The following is a 22,659-nucleotide window of genomic DNA, read 5'->3' as shown; positions in this document are numbered from 1 at the left end:
TGAGGCGACTGCGTTTAATATCCGGCTTTTTCTAAGAAAAACTTATTTTTCGGTTATTTTTTGTAATTGTAACTAAAATGTAAGGTGGAATGTAAAACAGCAAATGATTTATTCAAGCAGGAAAAATAATAAAACGGTCTTTATGACTATTGGTCATTGAAAAAAGTTCCTTTTCAAGACTCCAAAATTTTAAAATGTACCTTCCGTGCCAAAACAAAATTGCCATGCAACTAGATTTATGAAAAAACGATTTTTCTTGCTTATTTTAATTCATGTTCTTAAATTGAAATTCAGAACGTAGTTAATTAAAAAATTACGTTGTAAGCATACGGCAACTGTCAATTGTTCCGAGTGACTGCGATCGAAATTTAATTTTTTTTCTATTAGAAAAAATACTTAGTTTAGTTTGTAAAATCAGTTCAACGCCGAATTCCATTTCGGACGGCAGTGTCTCGCAGGTTACCGTTCGTCTTCGGGGACTTTCAATTCGCTGGGTAATCCTATCTACAAAAACTCATATTTAAGACAGATAAATTTAGAAACGAGAAGGCTTCCAGTGACCCACTCAGCACCTTAGCAGAATATGACTTAGCATGTATTAAATGACCCCACTGGCGAGGAAATTCCTGAATAAATTCGACCGGTCTAATGCTCAACGAACCAGTGGGCTGCACACAAAATTAGATCACATGCACAAGTTGAAGTCTGTTGTTGCCTTCATAGGTGGGTCCGTTTAGCTTTAACCGTTTGGCATAATTTCTAAGCTAAATGTTTTTCTGCTTTATTAAGGCATTAATATTGTTTTCTTAAATTTATTATATGGGTCGAAAAGGTTCTGGGAATATCGGTTCCGCGCAGGTAAACCCAGGTATTGCCAAGCTCGGCCTAATTGTTTGAACAATGCCATTTTGACTTAATTCGCGGCTTTTTCAAAACAATAAGAATAATAGGCAAGAAAATTTATATATCGTGCGCATCTCTCCATCCTTGCTTGTCCGGATCAATACTAGAACAGTCCCCGATATATCAGCTGAGAGTGAACGAATTCCGGAATAGGTACTTGGATAGGAAGTTCCACGAGGCACTACCAGGAATATGTGGTCTAAGTGCTGCAGGGTCAGCGCTTTTGGCCACCAAATCCTACCACAAATAGGTAAATTTGGATTTTTGACGTAAAGGGATGTGTATGTTCAGATGAAATTCCTCACCATAGGAAACAAAGCGTTTGTGTCAACTGCCCTGCAACTAGCGGGGGAACCTGACGAGCCATGCACGAAAACTGCAGTACCTGGACCTAGAACTCAGCAGCTTTTAAAGGAACTCAGTAAGTTTCAAGTAAGTACTCTAATTACTATCTACTCCTCGTCAAAATGCAACAAATGAGTTCAGCAAGCTGGCTCTACTCAAATATTTGTGGATTACGACAAATCAATCGGAAATTATTTGGTGGACGTCGATGGCAATACGTTTCTGGATACTTACACTCAAATTTCAACCATACCCCTGGGATATAATCATCCAGAGTTATTGCAAGTCTTCCGTAACGAACATGATTTGGTAGGTAAAAGTTAAATTCAGTGGTTTTATTACTCTAACTTTCGCCATCAATTAGAAATGTCTTATCAATAGACCCGCACTGGGAGTTTTCCCTGGGGAGGACTGGCCAAGGCGGATGGATCACATAGTGGAAATGGTGAGCCACTAGCAAATTTTGCTGTGCGACGTTTTGCTAAAACGACACTTCAAATTTTGTTAAGGTTTTCTTAGTCAATAACATAATTGAAGTATTTTATGAATGGGTTTAAGAAAAATCATATACATATTTGTAGTTTAGAGCAATCGAAGCAAAGACGCTTCAACTCTTTGTAGTAAAATACTCTTATTTAAAGCACCTATAAACTAATTTTATAACGGTTGTTTGAGGTGAGATATAAAAATGTTTAAGCAACCATTATAAAGCAACAAAATCACATTGTATGGCGGTTGCCGCCGAAGATTTTCGTTGAAGCGGAAACACGGCATTGGATTTTCTAGGTGGCTCCACGTGGATTAAATCACATTAACACCATGATGTGCGGGGCATGTGCAAATGAAAATGCCTTCAAGCATGCTTTCATGGCCTACAGAAGGAAGGAGCGTGGAAGCGACAATTTCAGCAAGGAAGAAGAGGAATCTTGCCTCTGTAACCAACCTCCAGGTGGAAATTTTTTCCCTTTGCCTTGTCGTTTTCTTAAAACTATCTCCTTCCCAAAGGTGCTCCGAAACTAGCCATTATGTCGTTTAAGCATGCCTTCCATGGCAGAAGTTTAGGCACTTTGTCAACTACGAGGTCAAAGTTCATCCAGAAAATCGATATTCCTGCCTTTGACTGGCCAATGGCCAATTTCCCTCAGTATTGCTATCCCTTGGAAGACAACGAGAGGCATAATAAGGAGGAAGATGATAAGTGTTTAGCTGTAGTTGAAGAACTGTTTGAAAAATGGGCAAAGAAAGAAAGGCCAGTCGCAGGGGTGAGTAAACTCTTGAGGGGATCGCATGTGCAATGTTATTGGGATGCCTCACTTTGTGTAGGTAATTGTAGAACCCATTCAATCTGAAGGCGGCGACAACCATGCTTCTCCCTACTTCTTCCAAAGATTGCAGGCAATTTGCAGGAAGAATGGCGCTGCTCTAATAGTGGATGAAGTGCAGACAGGTGGAGGACCCACAGGCAAATTTTGGTGCCACGAATATTTTGATCTAGAAACCCCCCCGGACATCGTTACTTTCAGCAAAAAGATGCAGCTCGGGGGCTATTTCTTCAATGACGATATGAGGTATTACCTTCAACGGCGATGCGTTAGAAAATTACTTATTAAAATCGCTTTTCTTTTAAGAGTCAACCAACCGTTCCGCACTTTCAACACGTGGATGGGCGATCCAGGAAAGGTAATACTGCTGGAGAAAATAATCGACATTATTTCTCGGGATAATCTGCTGGAACATGTGAGGAAAACTGGGCAATACCTAATCGGGCAACTAAAATGCATGGAGAAGGAGTTTGCTCCGTTGTTTCACTCCACTCGTGGTCGAGGTACCTTTGTTGCCATCACTGCGGAAAGTGCAGAGACACGCGATCAGATGATCGATAAATTGAGGACTAAAGGTAAATCGGAACATACGATAAAAGGGGATAAATGTAGTATTAAAAAGTCTTGCAAGAGCTCAAATCACTCTGTCGAAAAACTACCCCTAAATCACCGCCTTGCGCCGCATTTCCATTAAAGGATAACAAGCTACCCAATTGAAGTTTCGGGGTCCCCAAATGTGACAAAAACTTCATATAAACATATACCGAAAGTTGTTTCATGTTCGATATGCAGTGAGTGAAAAGTTGCTTCCTGAGGATGGTTTTTTATTAATATTTTCGAAACGTTTCGAGATAGGTTAATGAAATTTTGGTGCTTTATTATAAATATTTGTGCTATTTTTGAGTCTCAGCAATGCCAAAAGTATTTTTTGTATCATTTCAAGGTTAACTGGGTTTTAAGTTTGATATTTATTTAAAAAAATGTATGCACCGATTTGTTAAATTTTAATTTTCTGAAAAACCGTTGAAGAGTTTGTCTTTGAACAAGAATACTTTCTTTTATGTAAACATCTTCAAATCTTTTATTTTACTATAAAATACAAAATCGTCAATAAAGTTAAGTTCAAAAAAGTTTAGGTACTTTTTAAGTCCTACTCCTTTGTATTACTCGCCTCTCAAAAAAAATGTGGCAATTTCTTTATAGAGATTCAGAGAGAGCACAAAATGTTATAATAAAGTTCAAAATTTCATTAATTTATCTCGAAAAGTTTCGAAAATTTTAATGAAGAACCATCCTCAGGAATCAACTTCTCACATCATGTATATCACATCCTTTTGATATACGCATAAGAAGTTTTCGCCATATTTTGGAACCTAGAATATGTGGTTGAATTTATAGCACTATATTGAGAGGCTCCTTGTATTATAGTTTTCCTAGTGGGTTTGCATTTATGATTTATTCATTTGGTGTTCTAGGAGTGATTTCTGGAGGAGCATACACACATACACTGCGCTTACGACCTACTCTCCTATTTGGCCAAAAGCACGCAGATATTTTTCTGGACGTACTCTACAAAGTTATGAAAGAAATGAAGAGTTCTTAAGCTTTCCGCCCATTCTCCCCATTAAAAACCTTACATATGTACTTAAGCAAAAAATGTGGATCGACAATAATATGTAAACAAATAGGTTTGAATCAAATGTAATTCCATTAACTGGAACTGGAAATTAGTGATGAACAAAACAGAAATTTAACCGATGATGGTTCTGTTATTGCATGAAGAGGGTAGGTGGTTTTAGAAAAGTCAACATACAACACATTCATTGAGAATTCATATATTGACTATTCAGAAAAAAAAAACTCAATGATTTTCATTTATACGTTGTGACCTAAAAACTTTTCATGTCAGTGTTACGAGTTTGCACACTGAGCGAGGCAAATTCTGCTATTTACGTGAATGTCTTAGAGGTTTCCTTAACACTAATATTATAAATTATTTTTTCTACAAACATTACTTTGCTGTAGTAGGAACTGGAACTAATCCTGCTTTCCTTTCATTGTTGCAAGTTTCGCCTTGCATAGATAATTTTGCAACCAAAAATTTGCTCATCACTAGTTAAAATTGTCATATTTTAGTTTAGATTAATATAGACAACCCTAGTGATTTTTACCCAAAATTGCCATAGTTTGATAAATATAACGATGAATTCGTATAAGTTTGGCATGCGGAAAGTCAGTGTAGTAACGCAGCTGAAATATGTATGATCTAGAATTACACCATAATGACGATGTGTTTTTTACCTGTAAACATTACTCGTATCCACTGAAAGTCTTCCAAGAAAAATAGGTTTAGGCTAGCATGTATTTTATGTGCATTTTAATCGCTAAGAACAGTAGCTATAAGTATAAAACAGGGACAATGCCAAAAATAAGTTTAAAATAAATAATTTGTTTTTTGGCACGGTGTTCACAAGCAGGATACAACAGTTTTTCATTTATTTTTAAATTTAGCATAAATTGCAGTTTTCCCTCAAATTATTTCCATAAGGTGTATAACACGAACAAAATACTTTAATTTCAATTGTTAAGCGATAGGAAATTAAGGTGCCGGTTCAAGAGGATTTTTGCAATAAAACTGCGATAATTAGCGTATTTTTCAAATACTTTTAATAATTGTACGGAATTCGTACCAACATCAATATTAATGTTTTATGTACAGCCTTGTTACATATTAAAATAGTTATCTTATCATGTCGTTGAAATTTCCATTGACAAGTTCACCTAGTACCGGGACGAATTGATTTACTACTGCCATCCTATAGATATAAACTTTATAATACTGACGGTCCTCAGACAATTTTTCGGTTTTTATTGAATTTTATTACGAAATTTTGTACAATTGACGTAATAAAATCAATTCCTCCAGGCGGTCGTTTGTAACGCAACAATCCTTACTGCGATCTCGACGGCGGATTGCAATAACAATTTCTTATATATTTTTTATCAAATAAATTAAAGGAGAAAAGTAACAAAAAACCGCAAATTGAGTATAGGTGGAATACAAAAAATATCATAAATACAGTACGTATATACAATAGCAAAGTATATACAAAAGAACCTCCACACATTTCATGTTATGTGATGTTTCACCGTGTTTCACGTCGATACTTTTCTACAATTTAACTCCGTTAACTTGGAAAACAAAATTTACAACTATTAAACAATATTTTGGACTAATCCTTAATTTTTATTGTTTCTATTATTTATCCGAAACCTCCAATAATCGCTTGGCGAAAATTTCTATGTTTCGTTACCTTTTATGGGTAAACAGTGGCTCCGTTTCAGGTAAGTAATAGCAAAACTCTCATCTAATAATAACAAGCTATGTTTCTAAAACAGCTAAGACGACAATCCTAACAGAAAAAATGTATAAAAAAATCTAACCGATAAAATGCGAGATCACCCCTTAAATAATTTTGTACTTTTCATTGTCGTGCAAGCCGTGTTAATGAGATTTTCCTATGTACACGTTCAATGAGATTACCGTTTGATGGTCAGAATTCTAGTTGCACGAAAATACTTAACAAAAAAAAAAGAGAAAATATAACTTCATCTTCCTTAGAAAACATAAAAAAATATTTACATTGTGCAAATTTATCTACAACTGATCTTACGAATTAAATCATTAGTAAATTTGAAAACCGCATCATTTTTACATCTTTTGATGAACCAAAAATAAATAAGTTCAAAAACAAAAAAAAAATAAATTAGTTACTCACCGGGAAAATTATGTTTTTCAACATTTTCGTCAAATATAGAAATCTCCAAAAATAAAAACAACTATATACACCGCTTAACTATGACAGTTGAACTAGGATTTATACTATATGGTGATTGCACTCGAAGAAGGGGAAAATCAATGCCTGACTACGAGACACCGAAGGTGGTTGTCTCCAAGTCGGGCGGGGGTGATGGATTTCGACTCTGGTAACGAGAATCATCATCTGAAATTAAAAAAATTGTATCTAGTCCGTGATTTTTGTTAAAATCATTTTTAAGACTAATTTTTACGCAAAAACTAGGGACCTTTTAGTAGGGGCACGTGCTCAAGCCTTTGCAAACCCGATTAGAAAGAACAGTCCCCTTTCTAAATATATTCTTATATTCCCCCACTGAAATGTGCTTGCAACACGAAGTTGCGCAATGTGCAAAGTTGTGCAACCTTTCACGCAACGCAAGCTAACAATCGGTCAATAAAAACTGAGTAATTACCGGTTGATCCTGTTGACGGAAAACATGTCTGGTGGTAACAATGATAAGAGAGGACTGCGTATTTCTTACGTATCACGACGGCAGTCTATAATTTGTACGTTAACAATTATGTTTACAATAAGAGATAATAATTACGTGAAAATTACGTTATATTGTGCAATTCCAGTTTTAGGGATCATACTGTGATTTGAATGTATTTTTTTCCTTAAAAGTTGACGTGACTGACAATGATTTATAGTCCTCATGGCACAAAATGAAAAAAGTTCGAGAAAACCGTTTGTACTTACCGATCGTCGACGTGAAACTGGCAAAATTACTGTTGGGATAGACCGGGTTGTTAAACGGAGGAACGTAGTTGACGGGATCAGCCTCCTCGAACGTGGTGGTCGTTGTCTTTTCTTCATCGTCCGGCGTGTAAAACATATTCCCCACGTTCTCGTTGCTGCTGCTTTTCATCTCCTTATTTGCCTGCATCTCCTCGGTCGGGACGGTCTCCGGTTCTTGATCCACTTGCATCTCTTCTTCTACTTCCGTCGTTTCATCCACTACTGCGTCCACTTCTTCCACTTTTACGACATCCGCCTTGACTAATTCTTGGTCAGACTGTTGTACACCCGGTAAAACCGGCGTGTACGCTCTGTCGGGGGTCGGCGGAGCACGTAACGTCGGGGACATGGACAATTCGCAGAGGGCGCCAAAATTGAACGTTGTCGGGTTGACTGGATTAATTTTCGATTCCAGATCGCAGTTGAGAATGGACTTCATGTCTACTACTAATAAATTACGCATTGAATTATTCTCCCTAACATGATTTTAATTGAGACTTACCCGATGATTTGCGAGTGTCTTCGTCAATTGCCAATCCGAAAGCTTTCTTTAATCGCAAGTTTGACATTTCGCGCTGGCGTTCTAGTTCGGTGGGCTCGCAATTAAAAACGGGAGCTAGATATGATAAAAAACTTTTAATAACAACCGTTACACTTCAGATCGATATACAAAAACTTAATCGACATTGACATCTTCTAGTTTCAGTTTTCTTGACTGTGTTTTTCGTTGGTACAACATACAGGGTGTTCAAAAAAGTAGGGGTTCGAAAAAAACAAGATATCACACACGATTTCTTTCTGAAATTTGGAAATAAAACTGAGGAAATCCCCGTATATTAACAAGCAGGCGTTTGTGGCTTCGTGATTAAACAAAGAACCATCATATAAATAGATGTGCTACTTTGTTTTCGCCGTTTTCCTATAGAAAGCTTTAGTGATAAGTAGTGGTTGAAATAAATAGATTATAGATATTGTTCAATAAACTTGGATATCCCTCAATATAACCCCGTAGAAGCATTAGTCAATTTGTGCCTTTATCATAAAGTTATTCTCAATTGAAACTATCTATTTACGAGCCAAATTCTCATCATTTGCGGGAGGTTTTAATTTTCTGCATCAATATGAAGAAATCTGCTGCTGAGGCTCATCGAATGCTGTCAAATACTTATGGTGAGGTCGTTATTAGCGAAAGAACGTGTCGTAAGTGGTTCCAACGTTTCAAGAAAGTTGATTTTCACGTCAAAGACCAGCATAGAGGTGGAAGAAAGGTTTTCGAAGACGTACAATTGAAGACATTACTGAAATAAAATCCCGGGTCAAAGTCAAGAAGAATTGGCACTATCACTGGAAGTGACTCAATAAGTAATTCAAAGCGAATCAAAGATATAGAAATGTTTCAGAAACCAGAAAATTGGGTGCCGTACAAGTTGAAACCGAGAGATATTGAACGGCGTTTGCTTGTAAAGTTACTTGAAAGGCAAAAACGAAAGGTATTTCTGCATTGCATTGTGACTAAGAACAAAAAATGGTCTCATTACGACAACTTTAAGCACAGAAAATCATGGGTATATCCTGACCATGCTTCCACGTCGACGACCAAACCAAATATTCACGGCTCCAAGGTGATGCTTTGTATTTGGTGGGACCAGCCCGGCGTAGCCTATTATAAGTTGTTAAAATGTACTGAAACAATCACATGTGATCGTTATCGAACGCAATTGATACGTTTGAGCCGAGCAAGGACAAACGGCCGCAATACACACGATAAAGTGATTTTGCAGTATGACAATGCTTGACCCCATGTTTCGAAAGTAGTCAAGGCACACTTGGAAGCGTTGAAATGGTAAGTCTTAGCACACCCGTCGTATTCTCCAGACATTGCACGCCTTGTTTCGTCTTGTTTGTCACTTGTTTCGATCAGTGGCACACGGTCTGGCTGATCAGCACTTCTAGTCTGATGAAGAAATAAAAAATTGAATCGATTCATTAATTGCTTTAAAATATGACCAGTTTTTTCAACGAAGAATTCATACGCTGCTCGAAAGATGGGAGAAAGTAGTGGCCAGTGATGGACAATACGTTGAATCATAAAGTATAACCCGTTTTTTACAATAAAGCCTTGAAGTTCGAAAAAAAAACGGCGGAAGTAAAGTTGTATACCTAATATTTTTTTCTCATATAACTTATTTCTTCATATGTTAGCGTAATTTTTCTAGATACCCAAAATAGCCGATGACAGTTCTTACCTTTCAAAACAATATCCGACGAAGACAAATTATCTGAACTTGAACACGTTGAACTGCTACTCGAACTTCTGGATCGCGGCTTCGTTATCGCTTCCGATTTAAATGACTCCAAAGAGTTGTCTTCGATGTTCTGCGGTTCAAGTTCTGCTTCGCCGTCGTCAGTTTTGTCACTTGTTAACTTCTTTCTCTGACGGTACTCCGTTATAGAAAGCTGCAAAATAAATCGACGTTATGAAATATTACAAAGCAGAAAGAATATTTTCCGGCTCGAAATACAGGGTGATTTATTAGCTCACAATTAGATGATTAAATCGATAAATCACTCTGTATTAACGACATTTTTCAACAAGTTATGATATCGACAGCGGTCCACTGAGCATGAATCAAATTCACAAATGACTGTTGACAAACATGAAATCGGTCTTTGGAATGTTCTGATCGATCACACATTGACACTCCAATGGCTCGTTCTGTTCAAATTTGAAAACAGTCCTATTATTTGTGTGAAAATTATTTAAAGCTGTTTAGTGGTTAATGTATGTATAACATTCTGTTTTGCCTTGAAGTGGACAAGGAAATATATATGTTGTATTATGACATGGAAGAAACCACGTTTTCGTTCACTTTGTTTACGACTTCGCTGGACAAAAAAAAGGAGTGTTCAGCAAGACATACTGACGACTATAAAGGAATATTTGTAAATAAGACTAAAAGATTAGAAATTTCAGGGTTCCACTCACCTACATATAAGGAGCATTGGAAAAAAACGGCCTCTTTGTCTTGCTAACATACAGGTAAACACTGCTTGTTTGCATGCAAAGATACTTGTGTTTGCTCAAAATAATTACTTCTCATACGTTAAGGTTTTACAAAGGACAAAATAAACGGGATTTCGCAATATCACAATCAACTGTGCCTTGACGAATTCCAAAAAGTTTTTTCTAATTAGAATTATGAAGAATTTTTTCCATAGAATTTATGGCATGGACACTCACCTTCACCTTTTTCTTCTCCGGCGTACTGACTTCAGACTTGTCGCTCGTAAATCCAAACATACTGAGAGTCTTCTCGACAGTGCCAATCAAATGCTCGCTACTGGAGAACATGCCTTCCTCTCTGCGTAGTCTGGGATCTCTGAACACGGAGACGTCTCTAAAAGGTTTTTCTGCAGTAGTCAAGTTCACCGTTCTGCCGAACTCGAGTTGCATTTTGACTGCTCTCTCCTTGAGTTCTGCGTCGGACTCCAAGGTGTGCCAGGGGCTGTCCCCTTCCGTCCCACTGTAAACTATTTCAACCGAACCTTCCTGGCTCGTCCTGGGGGTATCGATGAACTGGAAGGAACATTTACCGGATGCAAACAAACCAATATGAAAACGAAGACGCAGTGATGCTTGGTTCTAAATATTATGACACATTACGGATGGAGTGTGGGAAAGTTGCCAGTTTTTTGCAGATTTTCTTTAGTAGAAACTCAAAAGGTCTTATCGAACCCCCTCTCAAAATAATGTAGTCTTAGAATTCGCAGTTAGAGGCTCCAGTAGCACAAATAATAACCGCGAATATAAACAACCAGGCTATTATAACAAAATTGAATTTTTCATGATACAAATGAACTTGACGTAACTGCACCGAAGCACAACAATTCCCAATCAGCAATTTGGATTTGCCATGGAAATCCGCGGGCATAAAACTACGTCTACACGCACAACTTACCCGCAGTTTCTACATTCTAATAATGCCTGGCCTGAAGTTTCTACATTCTAATAATGCCTGGCCTAACTTGAAAGGCTGCTCAGCTGCCACTTCACAGACCCGTCACGGATCTGAAGGAAGTGCAATATTACTCAAAAACTTTCGTCAAATCAACAAAAAAGTGTACCAACAATTATTGTAAACAAACACTTACTTTTCTTTTACTTAACCAATTCAATACAAATAAATTACTCTGAGTTTGTCGTCCCCAATACATTCAAATAGTTCATTATAGCCAAAGACTTCGCCATTAGTGAACACTGTTAAAACATCGTTAAAACTTCCTAAAATCAAGTATTTATTTTGGAATGTCATAACATTTTGGTTACACAAATATCCTTAAAAAATAGCACCTGTTGAACTGGCATAAAACAAGATTTTTCAGAGTAATATTAAACGTGGAAACGCATATTCTGCAATAACAACCAAGCGGAATAGTCAGGTCACGATTTATTAAACACTTTTAAGTCAACAAACAACACTTAAATAGATAAATAAATAAAGCTTTAAGAGAAAAACGACCGTATAAATTGCTCCACAACGTCTACAGTTAAATCGCTTTCATTTGTATCATGAACTTTATCATGATTGGGCTGTACACTTACTTTGGCTGGACCTGTGCTAGTGGGGGTACTTGGCGGGGAATTGTCGTTTGACAACGATTCCCGAGGCAGTTTGCGCTTTTTCGGCGGTGCAACTGCTTCGCACATGGTGGGCGAATCTGAAAATATTATTAAATTAATTTTAATCCATATTAAATATATATAATAATTAATAAAATATTAATAACTGGTGCAACAAACTCGATTTTTAGTTAAATGTATGTGACAATGATGAATCGCTATACTCAGTCCAATCAACTCCTTATAAGCTGTGTGCAATACAAGGATGCATTCTATAATGATATTGAAATCCGTATAAAATAGATTATTAGAAAAATTAAATATAATTAAAGTATTAAGTAGAGGAGAAAAATTGACAAATCAGCAAGATTGACAATCATATGAAAAAAGTTGGGGGATGACGAAAAAATACAATTTAAACACACACAGAAGGGAATAAATGTGCGTTTGCCATATCTGAAAAATATGTTTTCTATACAATGCATCCCAAATCAAAGTAGCTATTAATATTTTAGTCACATATCCTATTAAAAAGTCATTAGATGCGTATTTTTTTTATCTAAAAGCTTTTTGTAAACTCTTTCAGTGGAAGGCCTCTTTTGATTTTTGTTTAGATAACCTTTAAATAACTGCCAGACTCACTATGCAAATAGAGGTTATAAACTAAAAATTCTTACCTGGCCGGCCAATGGGACAATCCGAAGAATGATCTTCGCTGATTGCTTGACGCAACCAGCGCTTCTTTGCATTTCCCCCGCGTTGCTGCGACGGTGAATCGCTCAAATTAGTCGAAGACATATTTCTGTTAACCGCGTTTATGGCATCATCCATTATCTGACTCAAGTGAGGCAAAAATACCGAAGGGGATATGGAACTGCCGGACTGTGCAGAATCCGGAGTTTTGTTAAGCCACTCATTCATTAAGCTGTAGAATTAAAATAATTACTTAAATGCAATACATGACCGAAGCTTTTTCGTAGGCTTGCTTACCCTTTCTTCGTTTTAGGAAATTTAAAGCCCGCCTCTAATGGCTCCACTGCAGCCTGAACAAGCAAACATGCCGAGGACAGTTGAGGCGTTTCAGGAGAAGAAAACGCCGAATTCGAGTTTGAGTCGTGATCCCGTGGAGGAGTAGTTTTGTTCTCTGAATCGCCATTGGAGAGAGCCAACAGCAATCCAGCTGCCTTATCCGTAGCGTCTCTCGTTGAAGATCGGTTCAATGAACTCTCATTGGGTGACAGGAGATTTTCGTCCCCGGACGTCATGTAGGAATCCGTTGAATTCAATCTGCTGCGTCGGGTTTGAGCGTTTGAGCTGGTGGTACGAGCCCTACCGCGACGCCTACGCCGCTTTATCTACGAAGTTAAAATTGATGAAAATTGGTTTAAAGAATTTATTATATTTAAGTACTTTGGTTGCGGGTTCGATTTTCTCCTCCTCCTTCAGATTTGGGCCGGGTTCAGATTCCCGCCTGTGTGCTTGTTTGGCTTGATGCTCTTGCTTCTTCTGATCGGCTTTTTCCATTTGCGCAATAGCTCTTAGAATAGCCTCGAGTTTCCTTTCCTCCCTGCTTAGTTTCCTCGATGCCGATTTAATCGTCTGTGGTTTAACTTCATCCTTCACGCTGCTTTCTTCCTTGTCCAACTTTTGGTGAGAAGACCTCCTGGTAGATATTGGAGTGGTAGGGGGACTCATCTTTTCTTCCTTCGGCGGCTTTTCTTTTTTGACTTCAATCTTTCCCATTGACGACGGCGGTGAAGGTGAAGCGGGATTGAGTTCATCTTCTACAGCATGCTCTTCTTCATCCTCTTTTTTGATTTCGGTAGGTTTTTCCTCCGGCTTTTCCTCTACGTGCTCTTCATCTCTTTTAATTTCTACGGGTTCCTCTTTAGCTTCCTCAATCTTCACTTCATCCTGATCCGCTTCTTCGACTTTCTCTTCGTTTATTTCTTCCTTAATTTCTTCAACTGGTGGAGGTTTCAATGGTGAAGGTAGAGAGGGAATAACTACTTGAAATACAATTGTGTGTAAATGAAATGTGTGAAATTAGTGAATTTTGTTCGGCGGCTTAGATATATTTTTGCCATTTAGAACAAACTTACCAGGTTCACTCGCAGGGATGGCGGCTTGCTCCTTTAATCTCGGCGCAGGTCCGCTGGAAGAAACTGTGCGCCTCCCTCTCCTCTTCCTAGTAATTTCGGCTACTTCTCCGTTTTTCTTTACGGCGATTTTATTCACTGCACACTCATCCGGCCGACCACAAGCGCACGCGATCTGCGTCGTGCCCACTGCCGCTAAATCGTGAGACTCGTGTCTTATAGTCAACTCGCAATTCTTCTCCACGTTGGTTAAGGACACAATGTACAGATGCAACACTCCTTTTTCGATGCAATGTTGTAACTCGGCGTTTGGCTTGCAGGACCGTCTTATAAATCTGGAACGACAACAATATAAATGCATAATTGATCAAATCTCAAACATGTATTTATTGAACGTTCCTTAATACATATGTTTTAATTTCAAATAAGAAATACATACAAAAATATGATGAACCTCAAAGCACATTAATTTATAGTTCTTATATATTAATTAGTAGTTCTTGTTGAGTGTTTAGAAAATTTACATCTAAATAGACTAGAATTAAAAGTGCAGAACAGTTTATATAACAGGTAGCTTACCTGGCACTATTTCCATAAGTCCTGGTATCCACACACACTTCAGTATTATCCTTGTGCAACCTGTAAAAAAACAGGAAAGGACCGGGTTTCTGGGTGTGTTGCCGTGTCGTTAACGACCCTCCAGAGTTCCTGTGCTGTGTGGACAACATATACTTCCCCCGTAACTCTATTACCGGTGTACTTGGAGGCAATTGCGAGGTACTGACCAGGTACTTGATTTCCGTCAGAGGTTGCGTGTGAATACGACATTTGCACACTGTAACATCATATGCGATATTCGAGTCTACGTGAGTTCCGTTCACTCTAATGCTCGATATGCGTGCTCGTAACTCAGGAGAATAGTGGTTGGTGACAGCCTCCTCGTATTTTTCAATCCACTGCCTCAACTGGGGCAAATGAGTAGACCAGGTGTCCTGATTCTCGTCGTCACTGTGTGACTGCGGCGGCGGTTGTTGTTTCACCTGAGTCTTCGCCTTCCTTTTAACAATTTTCTTCTCTTTACGTTTTTGCCTCTTGATCGGCTCCTTGCTTTCTTTCTTGATAGTTTTGGTATTTTCAGATTTTCGTCGTCCTAAGCCGGGTGTACTGCGTTTGACGTTCACGTTGTTATTTCGCACAGAGCGCTCGCCGTCCGATGAATCAGAATCGGTCACGTTATCCTTCTGTCTTAGGGCGTCTTTGAGTTTGGCTTCCTTACGTATTTTTGGTTCGATAAGCTGCCGTTCCCGAATCCATTGCTGTTGAGCCAGGCGTGCTTTTTGACGATCTATCGGTTTACTGGGGTCGCACACTTCACACAAATATTCGTCTGGGATCTGTCGGTTTTTCACCACACACTGCACGTGCTGCCATACCTTGCACTTGTCACATTCGACCATATATCCATCGTCGTGAAGAAAACCACTATAATGTAAAATTATTTCAGTTCTAAATTTGTAAAGTCTAATATTTTATACGATAAAAATTATAAAGATGAAGAGCTAGATCGCAATTAGTGACATCAACCAAAGGCTAACACAATAAACAAAAACAAAAATATTTATATACAGAATGCCTCAAATCGTTTTACAGGGTATTTTAATTATTTCCAATTTTCCCCTAAATTCTTTAATTTCACACTAGTAATAATATTTTGACAGGTGCCAACAATGTTACAATTTTCTGAGCTACAACTGACAACCGCCCAATTAACTTCAGGAGAATTTATATAACTAGCACATATTCTGATACTTACCAAATACACCTGGTGACATAATCCCCGTAATGATCCTCGTTTTTCACATCCTCAGCTTCGGGTGCTGTGTCGGTCTCCTCACTCTCAGTATCATGCTTCTTATCCGAATTATCGGAGACATCAGATGCGGCATAATCATCCCTACTCGGAAGGGCGGCTAAAAGTGGACCTATGCTGTTTGTTCCTAACACGCCACATGAATGACTTGACGTCGGTAAATTACTCGGTAAAGTAGGCAATCGTCTCTTGTTCTGTATCGTCGAATAAAGATTGGTAGACGGTATGCCGTTGACCTGAGCTTGGGTAATAATCGGGGGTGGTGGTCTAGTAGGAGATTCCGAAGGTAATGTGGCGTTGTAATTGTGATCCAACAAAACCGCCTGACAAATAAGCGACAGTGCATCCAGACCAGACTTCGCCTTATCCTCTACTTTTCCATTCTCTGGCATCTGCTTATCAGGGCAAGTAAAGGCGCTGTCGTATCTTGAAGACAACAAATCGAATCTACTGCTCGGTGGTGGGGTGCTTGTATTGCTTAAAGTTTCGATTATCTGAGCGGTTAGAGCTTGGTTAAAGGTTAATTGTTTTTCGTGCAACGGGGGCTGATGATAACCATACATACTGGGAGGAGGTGATCTAACGCTCTTCAATTTCGAATGCGTCGATTGCTTGCTTACTTTTTGGGCTTGTACGGCATGTTTGCCGATGTAATTTGTTTTCATTTGAACCTTCTGCGGCTTTTGAGGGGGAATAGTCCTAAGACCGGAAGTAGTCCTTTGCACCTGCCCAGGAATATTCTTCTGCTGGGGAGATAGTGTTTTAATGCCTTGCTGGGGCTTCGACAGAAAAGTACTCGGGGGTAAATTTTTAATCGGTCCCTTCTGTAAGGCGTGCTGCTGTACTAATTTGGGAGATTTCTCAGTGGGAGACTTCAAACCGGGATTTACAGTAGTCTTTATCAAATTATTAGGTGACTTCTGGATAATTTTAATTGGGGTGCTTGCGCTATTAATCCCCATTAATTTTTGCCGAGCAGGCATGTTCAACCGGGGTTGGGCTACGTTTGGAGTTCTATTCAACATAACATTTTGTTGCGGAGTAATTTGGACATTGCTCAATATTTTCAATTTATTCCTTTGTCCGTTTGCAGGGCACGCCTTACCCGTAGTCGGTATGTTAGTTATCACCTGAAAAACAAGAGAAGTCAGTTATGATAATTTCATCTAACTATTATAATTTCAAATTACTATCCTTAAAGGAAATTGTTTTAATAACTTCTTGAAACTTACATTAGTTGTTGAAAAATTCGTTGCCGCCAGTAACTTATGGCTTCGAGGAGCACTATCCACATCAGGACAGTTGCCTTTCAAAAACACATTATGGCCTCTGTTTTCAATCAAAGCAGGTGTCACTGGTATGTTTGCCACATTACTGGGAAGTACAGCAGCTGCTACAACTTCTGTAGCGCTCTTATCCACAACTTGTTGTGTGTTTATGGCTTTTACGACTGTCACGGGGCTGGACAAGGGCCCACAGTTCAAAACTGTGATAGTGGGTGGTTTACCCACTGTATTTGTAACATTCAAGGGCGCTGCAGTGTTTACAAGAGTATACTGAGGAGCGCTTGAAACCACCGAAGTCACACATAAACTCTTTACTACAGTAAGTGGTCCAGTCGAATTCAGAACAGTAATCAAAGGGCTGTTGACAACTTTCTGCAGCACCTGAGTGCCTGACTGAATTCGATGCTGCTGGCTGGCTACTACCAATTTAGTTAGGTTTTTGTTAGTTGGCTGATGATCTGTCTGGGCTTCCTTTTTTGTGTCATTAATAGTGTCAACATTAACGCCGACAGAGCTCACAATGGGTTGACATGCAGATGTTGATACTTCCGTAACGTTAACGCTAGCAGATACCACTACTGACTGCACAGGCACAAGAGTTTGTGAAGTTTCCACGCAAACACTCATCTCTTTGAATGGTTTGGTGGCAACATTTTCCACAACTGACACATTAAGATTTGAGGGTGACCCACCACCACCCTTTTTTTCTTTGGTTTGGGAATCCAGGTCAGCAGTAATATCTGAAATTAAAATCTATATGATTTTAGCTGTTTAGAAAGTTCTGGTAGTTAAAAAAAAGTATCTGTGTTATATTTGTATAAAGACAGGATAAAAATAACTATTCACCTCAGTGAAAGAAAAGTTACCGAGACTAGAAGATTGCTCATTTTACATCTTCATATATATAGATTTTAAATTTATCCCCAGAAATTTGCCCTAGTGGCATATATTGCTAAATGAATTAAAAATGTGATAAAATACGATCAGGAAGGGAGAGAGTATTAAAATTCCAAATTAAGGTACACAGAGGGCTAAACAATAAATACCTCATAAAATTTAAAACAACAATATACCAAATATCTATTTATCATGAGGTCATAAGTTTTTATCTTTATCAACTTATTCAATTAAATATATGACAAGTAAGGACAATGTTGTCACTACATTATGATCAGTTCTAATTTCTTAAACTGTAAACGCCTTTGCAGCAAATTGTATGAAGAAGTTCTTGACTCAAGCAATTGCAAGACAGCATGACACCATAGAATACTCATTATTTTTGGAACCATGAAGTTGGGGTTGGCTATTTGGCATTGTGTTACATAACAAAGAAATACATTGCATAGAAACCTCGAGGGCCCACATTAAAAAAAAAAAAAAGCCCAACTTACCAATTTTATCAACATCACGCAGAGCAATGCCACCTTCATGGTCATAATCAAACTCACTCTGCAGTTTTTCAGACGTTTATTCAGATCAGAAATAGGTAAATTTGGGTAGTGCCCAACACCTCTCCCATATCGAAAGCATTTATGACCCACAAACTTCTTTTTAACCTTTTTTTTTAAAAGTTTATCTGCATGTTAAAAAGATTATTGTTACTTTGCAATATATAGCCTGATAACAGACCTACTTTTTTACTATCCATGCATCAGAATTTGTTTTCTCAATTTTCATTTACATTCTTACATTTGCTACACAGTGGAATTTATAAAGACTCTAAGCAAAGGGAAGTTTGCAGTTATTTAATATTTTATTTGCAAACGACAAGGTATTTGATCATTATTGTGGTCTCAAAGGACTCAAACTCAAAAAAAACGTACATAAAATGTTTGAAAATACTTCGTAAACAAACTCACATAACCTGAAATTCCGTGCCTGTTTCGCTTCTAGCATGACAAGAAGGAGTGACAGAACGTAACAACTCTACATAAAACGAAAGTGCGGCTCAGCTGACTAATGAAATATTCCTTTTCACAGAATATAATTGGCTTGAACTATGGTTTAGTGCTTGATCGTGGTTTACTTGGCTGTTGAGTTAACTGTTTTTACATAACCGGACGTTAATTACAAAAACTATATGCGCAGTATCTTTAACAAGTTAAAGGCCAGGATCGTGGTGAGAGAATGAATCTCTGCGGATTGTGGTCCTGTCGCTGTTGAATCGACTATAAACAGACCGTACAGGGCCTGGCATTGGTATTGCCTTGCAGTTACCAAATCAATGTTAGTGGGTAAGAAGGATATCGTCCTCATCAAGTTGCCTATTCCCTGTGCAGCAGTACACGACATAATAAAAAAAAAACTCGACGACTCCGTATAATTTTAGCTGCTCCGTCCTCGTCCGAGAGTCGGATCGGGATCGAATATGTAAAAACAAAAACGGCAACGACTTTGCGCGATCGCGGTATAAATTTATAGGAGGTCGCGCATGCTTCATGTCTCTTGTTCGCTGTGTGACGGCCCGTGAAAGGAGAATTGGAGAATTAAAAACACAGCTGCAAAGCATCTCTCAAATCCCTCATCTGGGGCTTTGTAAACCAGTGAAAAACGATCAATTGCATGTCAGTAAATCTGTGGGCGCTAAAATACTTCAAATGAGGTTGTTTTACATACTAGAACAATTCGAATCATAATTGGTAATCGTCTTTAATTAGCATTTAACTTTTTGACCTCTACAGGAAACTAGAAGGCAAATTATGCGGAGCGGAGCGAAAGCCCGACTGCCCTAATTGTATCCTAAAATAGGACTGTTTTCAGTTACTGAGAATCGCTACTTTTTAAAATATAAAAATTGAAAGCAGGCAACCTATTCTGGGCTCTGTCAAAAGATTATTGATATTACTGATACGGAAGGGAAATAAACACTTTATTACCTAATCAAAATAAGATAAGTATATATGTATATGGTGTTTCATGCAATTTAGTTAAGATCAGAGAGAGCAGTCTTTAAGGGAGATCAAAAAGGGGTGGCTGCAAAATATTAAAGCTACTTTGAAGATGATGACACAAATAATATGGATGTCTAGCCTAACAACAGAGTAGAAAAGGGAAATTTTTAGGTATTTTACATAGAAATTTGATTATTTTTTAAATAAGTATTATTGTAAATTTGACACATTTATTACTGGTCTCATATGACAAATTAAAGCCATTTTCTAATGAATTTTCGACTAGGATCAACAAACTTTATAAATCAACAACAACCAAAAGCTTAGGTCAGGGCATAGCACTCACTGCAGTAGCTGCTAGGTTTAGAAAAAGCTTTAAGCGGGGCCAAATAGAATTCTTAACGCTATTTCACTTAATTATACACGTCACGGGAGTCTGCCTAATAAGAAAAACTAGAAGTAATGCAGTAGAACTGCAAACTTACCTCAGAATATGAAGAAAATCAAAGCGATTCGAAACCGATGTAAACACTAACATTTTCCAGAAATAACACACTGGGCATTACCAATTCAAATGCTCCACTTAATCGCTACACATTCCACAACATTCCTCACTCAAATATGGCAAAATTGCTATATAGTTATTCGCCTTTTAGCACAAAATTCAAAGAACTTTTTAAAACAGACATCTAAACTAAATATGGCAGCCATATTCTGTACAAAACAAAGGAAATCTAGCTATGAAACCCGCTTCTGTAATCTCGAATCCTCGGGCTTTTCCGGTTTAAAGCTTCGCAAAAGCTACGTAGAGGGCACTGACAGCACTTTGTCGAGTCGAAAACGTGAAAAACATAAATAAAAAATCGTTCAGTTCATTTGATAATTTATTTTGTAAATAAATTGTAGTTCATACTCATCGCTGTGTTCAGGACAGCATGCTTATAACTTTCAATTATCTGAAATCATAGTTTGTTTTTCATTTTAATATTGCACTGATTAGTTTATTTAGACTTCGACTCCCAGGATTTTTGAATTTTCCTAATGACTTGTTTAATTTCAAAACTTAGAGTAGTTGGAGCAATTGGTGTGCAACGATTCCAATGCTCCGCTCTTTTTTCCTCCCTCTATTAATACATGCTCTTATTACCCTACAATTATTAAGGTAACAAAACACTTAATCCATGTTTCAGTGGCTTCAGGACGCTTATACCAATTCAAAATATCATAGGGTTGGTCCCTTCATCCCTGATCAGCTGAATTTCAGCCAATCCGACGGCTATCATCAGATATCAATCGGATCGAGATAATAATTTCTGAAAAAGGCTGTAGTGACGTTGCTCATTGCTCCTACCGGCCATATTATGGTTGTTTTGAAGTTTGGTGACGTCACTGGCTTAAAAAAATGTTTGTTTTTGTTTAGACAACCAAAACTTATCAGAAATAAATAATAAAATAAAATAGTTAATAAAAGCGTGAAAGAATGCGCTTAATTAATTTAGTAGCTTGGTAGAAAATTATCTATCCGTCAAGTGCTTTTTCTTATTTTATGGTGAAAAGGCAGAATAGAGTAGCCTGATCATTAGGCGATAGCATCAAGCTCAATTGAAATAGGTGTTCATGGAAATCCATTTCCTTTATTGAAAATAGTTGTAAGTAGCTCCAGCATTTTACCTACAACATTCCAAAGGGCAAGATGTTTTACTTAGTTCAGGTTAGGTTCAGGTCCTCTATGCATCATGTAAGGCTCCATTTCTGTTAGATCAGTCTTGTAGAAATCAAAAGAAGGAAATAACATTAGCCTACAGGATAAACACCTTGTATACTTTTGCCTACATGTTGGGTTTTATAATCACACATTACTCTTTCCCCATGTGTTAACTTGAAATATACATATGAGTGTTAAAACAGTTCTATAATGCCGGGCGAAGCATAATCCTACACCTCAATTCTTGAGAAGTTAACACACGAACAAAATAAATGCAGGCTTAAAAAGTGAAAAGATTTAAATGTGAACAATCAACTCATTACTGTTCCAAAGTTCAGCATTTATTAAGAAAAAACCAAATAAATTAATACAATTTCATACATTCTATGGTAAATTTGTAAAAGAATTAAAATTCCCCAAGTCAAATATTGGCAATCGTAAATTAACAACAGTTCTTTCTTCAAACTGTTCTGTACTGTATAACGGTATCTCAATATACAATCAAAATAATTCTTTGGCAAACAATTGTCAGATTCTTGACTATGTTTAACATCAAGGTAGTTTCCACAAACACAAAAATCTGATCAATATCTAAGTTCTGTTTCTATGGAAAATAGCCTATAACTATGTTGATAGCATTGTATTGATTAGGCCCTTAGGAATGCATTGCTATTGTAATAATAGAAATTTGACATTAACAAAATCTATAGGTCTGTTTCAACAGAGAGGTAAAGCAATTGCCCATTATCAGAAATATGTATAATATACTTATTGGGAGTCTTTTCATATATTTCTGCCTTTTTCTAACAATTAGAATTGTTTTTTTTTTCAGTTGGAAGTTGACACAGAGGAGATTTGTAATGTACAAGAGGCGGAAATAGCCAAATTGAGCTCAAGCTATGGTTAAATAATTTATCATTCCTATTTTTCATATAATATACAAACACAGATTTGGACTTTTTTTGCCTCTGACCAAAGGTAACAATTTCGCCCCATTTTGATTCTATCTATCTATTCTT

The 22,659-nt window shown here is 37.6% G+C and overlaps 2 protein-coding genes across 3 annotated transcripts; one reads left to right on the top strand and one right to left on the bottom strand.

The window, feature by feature from the left end:
* Positions 1–677: 677 nt before the first annotated feature.
* On the top strand, positions 678–5,318 carry LOC136410771 (probable 4-aminobutyrate aminotransferase, mitochondrial). The gene is made up of 9 exons (XM_066393091.1): positions 678–1,153; positions 1,214–1,335; positions 1,390–1,557; positions 1,613–1,693; positions 2,035–2,197; positions 2,254–2,510; positions 2,572–2,816; positions 2,877–3,145; positions 4,046–5,318. The coding sequence occupies exons 1-9, from the start codon at positions 1,096–1,098 to the stop codon at positions 4,171–4,173; spliced, it is 1,491 nt and encodes a 496-aa protein (XP_066249188.1). The 5' UTR covers positions 678–1,095; the 3' UTR covers positions 4,174–5,318.
* upSET lies at positions 5,215–20,665 on the bottom strand. 2 transcript variants are annotated; one of them, XM_066393081.1, is made up of 14 exons: positions 20,421–20,665; positions 16,991–17,784; positions 15,702–16,888; positions 14,468–15,370; positions 13,892–14,223; positions 13,200–13,798; positions 12,780–13,144; positions 12,467–12,714; positions 11,772–11,887; positions 10,410–10,745; positions 9,415–9,625; positions 7,671–7,784; positions 7,130–7,615; positions 5,215–6,574 (listed from the first exon to the last, which is right to left on the bottom strand). In XM_066393081.1, exons 2-14 carry the CDS (start codon positions 17,669–17,671, stop codon positions 6,498–6,500), a joined length of 5,655 nt encoding a protein of 1,884 aa, XP_066249178.1. In that variant the 5' UTR covers positions 17,672–17,784; positions 20,421–20,665; the 3' UTR covers positions 5,215–6,497. The 2 variants fall into 2 exon arrangements, with proteins under 2 accessions (XP_066249178.1, XP_066249179.1); XM_066393082.1 differs by having other exon boundaries at positions 13,200–13,795.
* Positions 20,666–22,659: the final 1,994 nt, after the last annotated feature.

The sequence above is a fragment of the Euwallacea similis genome, chromosome 9, assembly GCF_039881205.1.
Source record: "Euwallacea similis isolate ESF13 chromosome 9, ESF131.1, whole genome shotgun sequence".
In the NCBI taxonomy this organism is placed as follows: Eukaryota; Metazoa; Arthropoda; class Insecta; order Coleoptera; family Curculionidae; genus Euwallacea; species Euwallacea similis.
The sequence above is the reverse complement of the archived record's forward strand: the minus strand, read 5'-3'. Positions and strand labels throughout refer to the sequence as shown.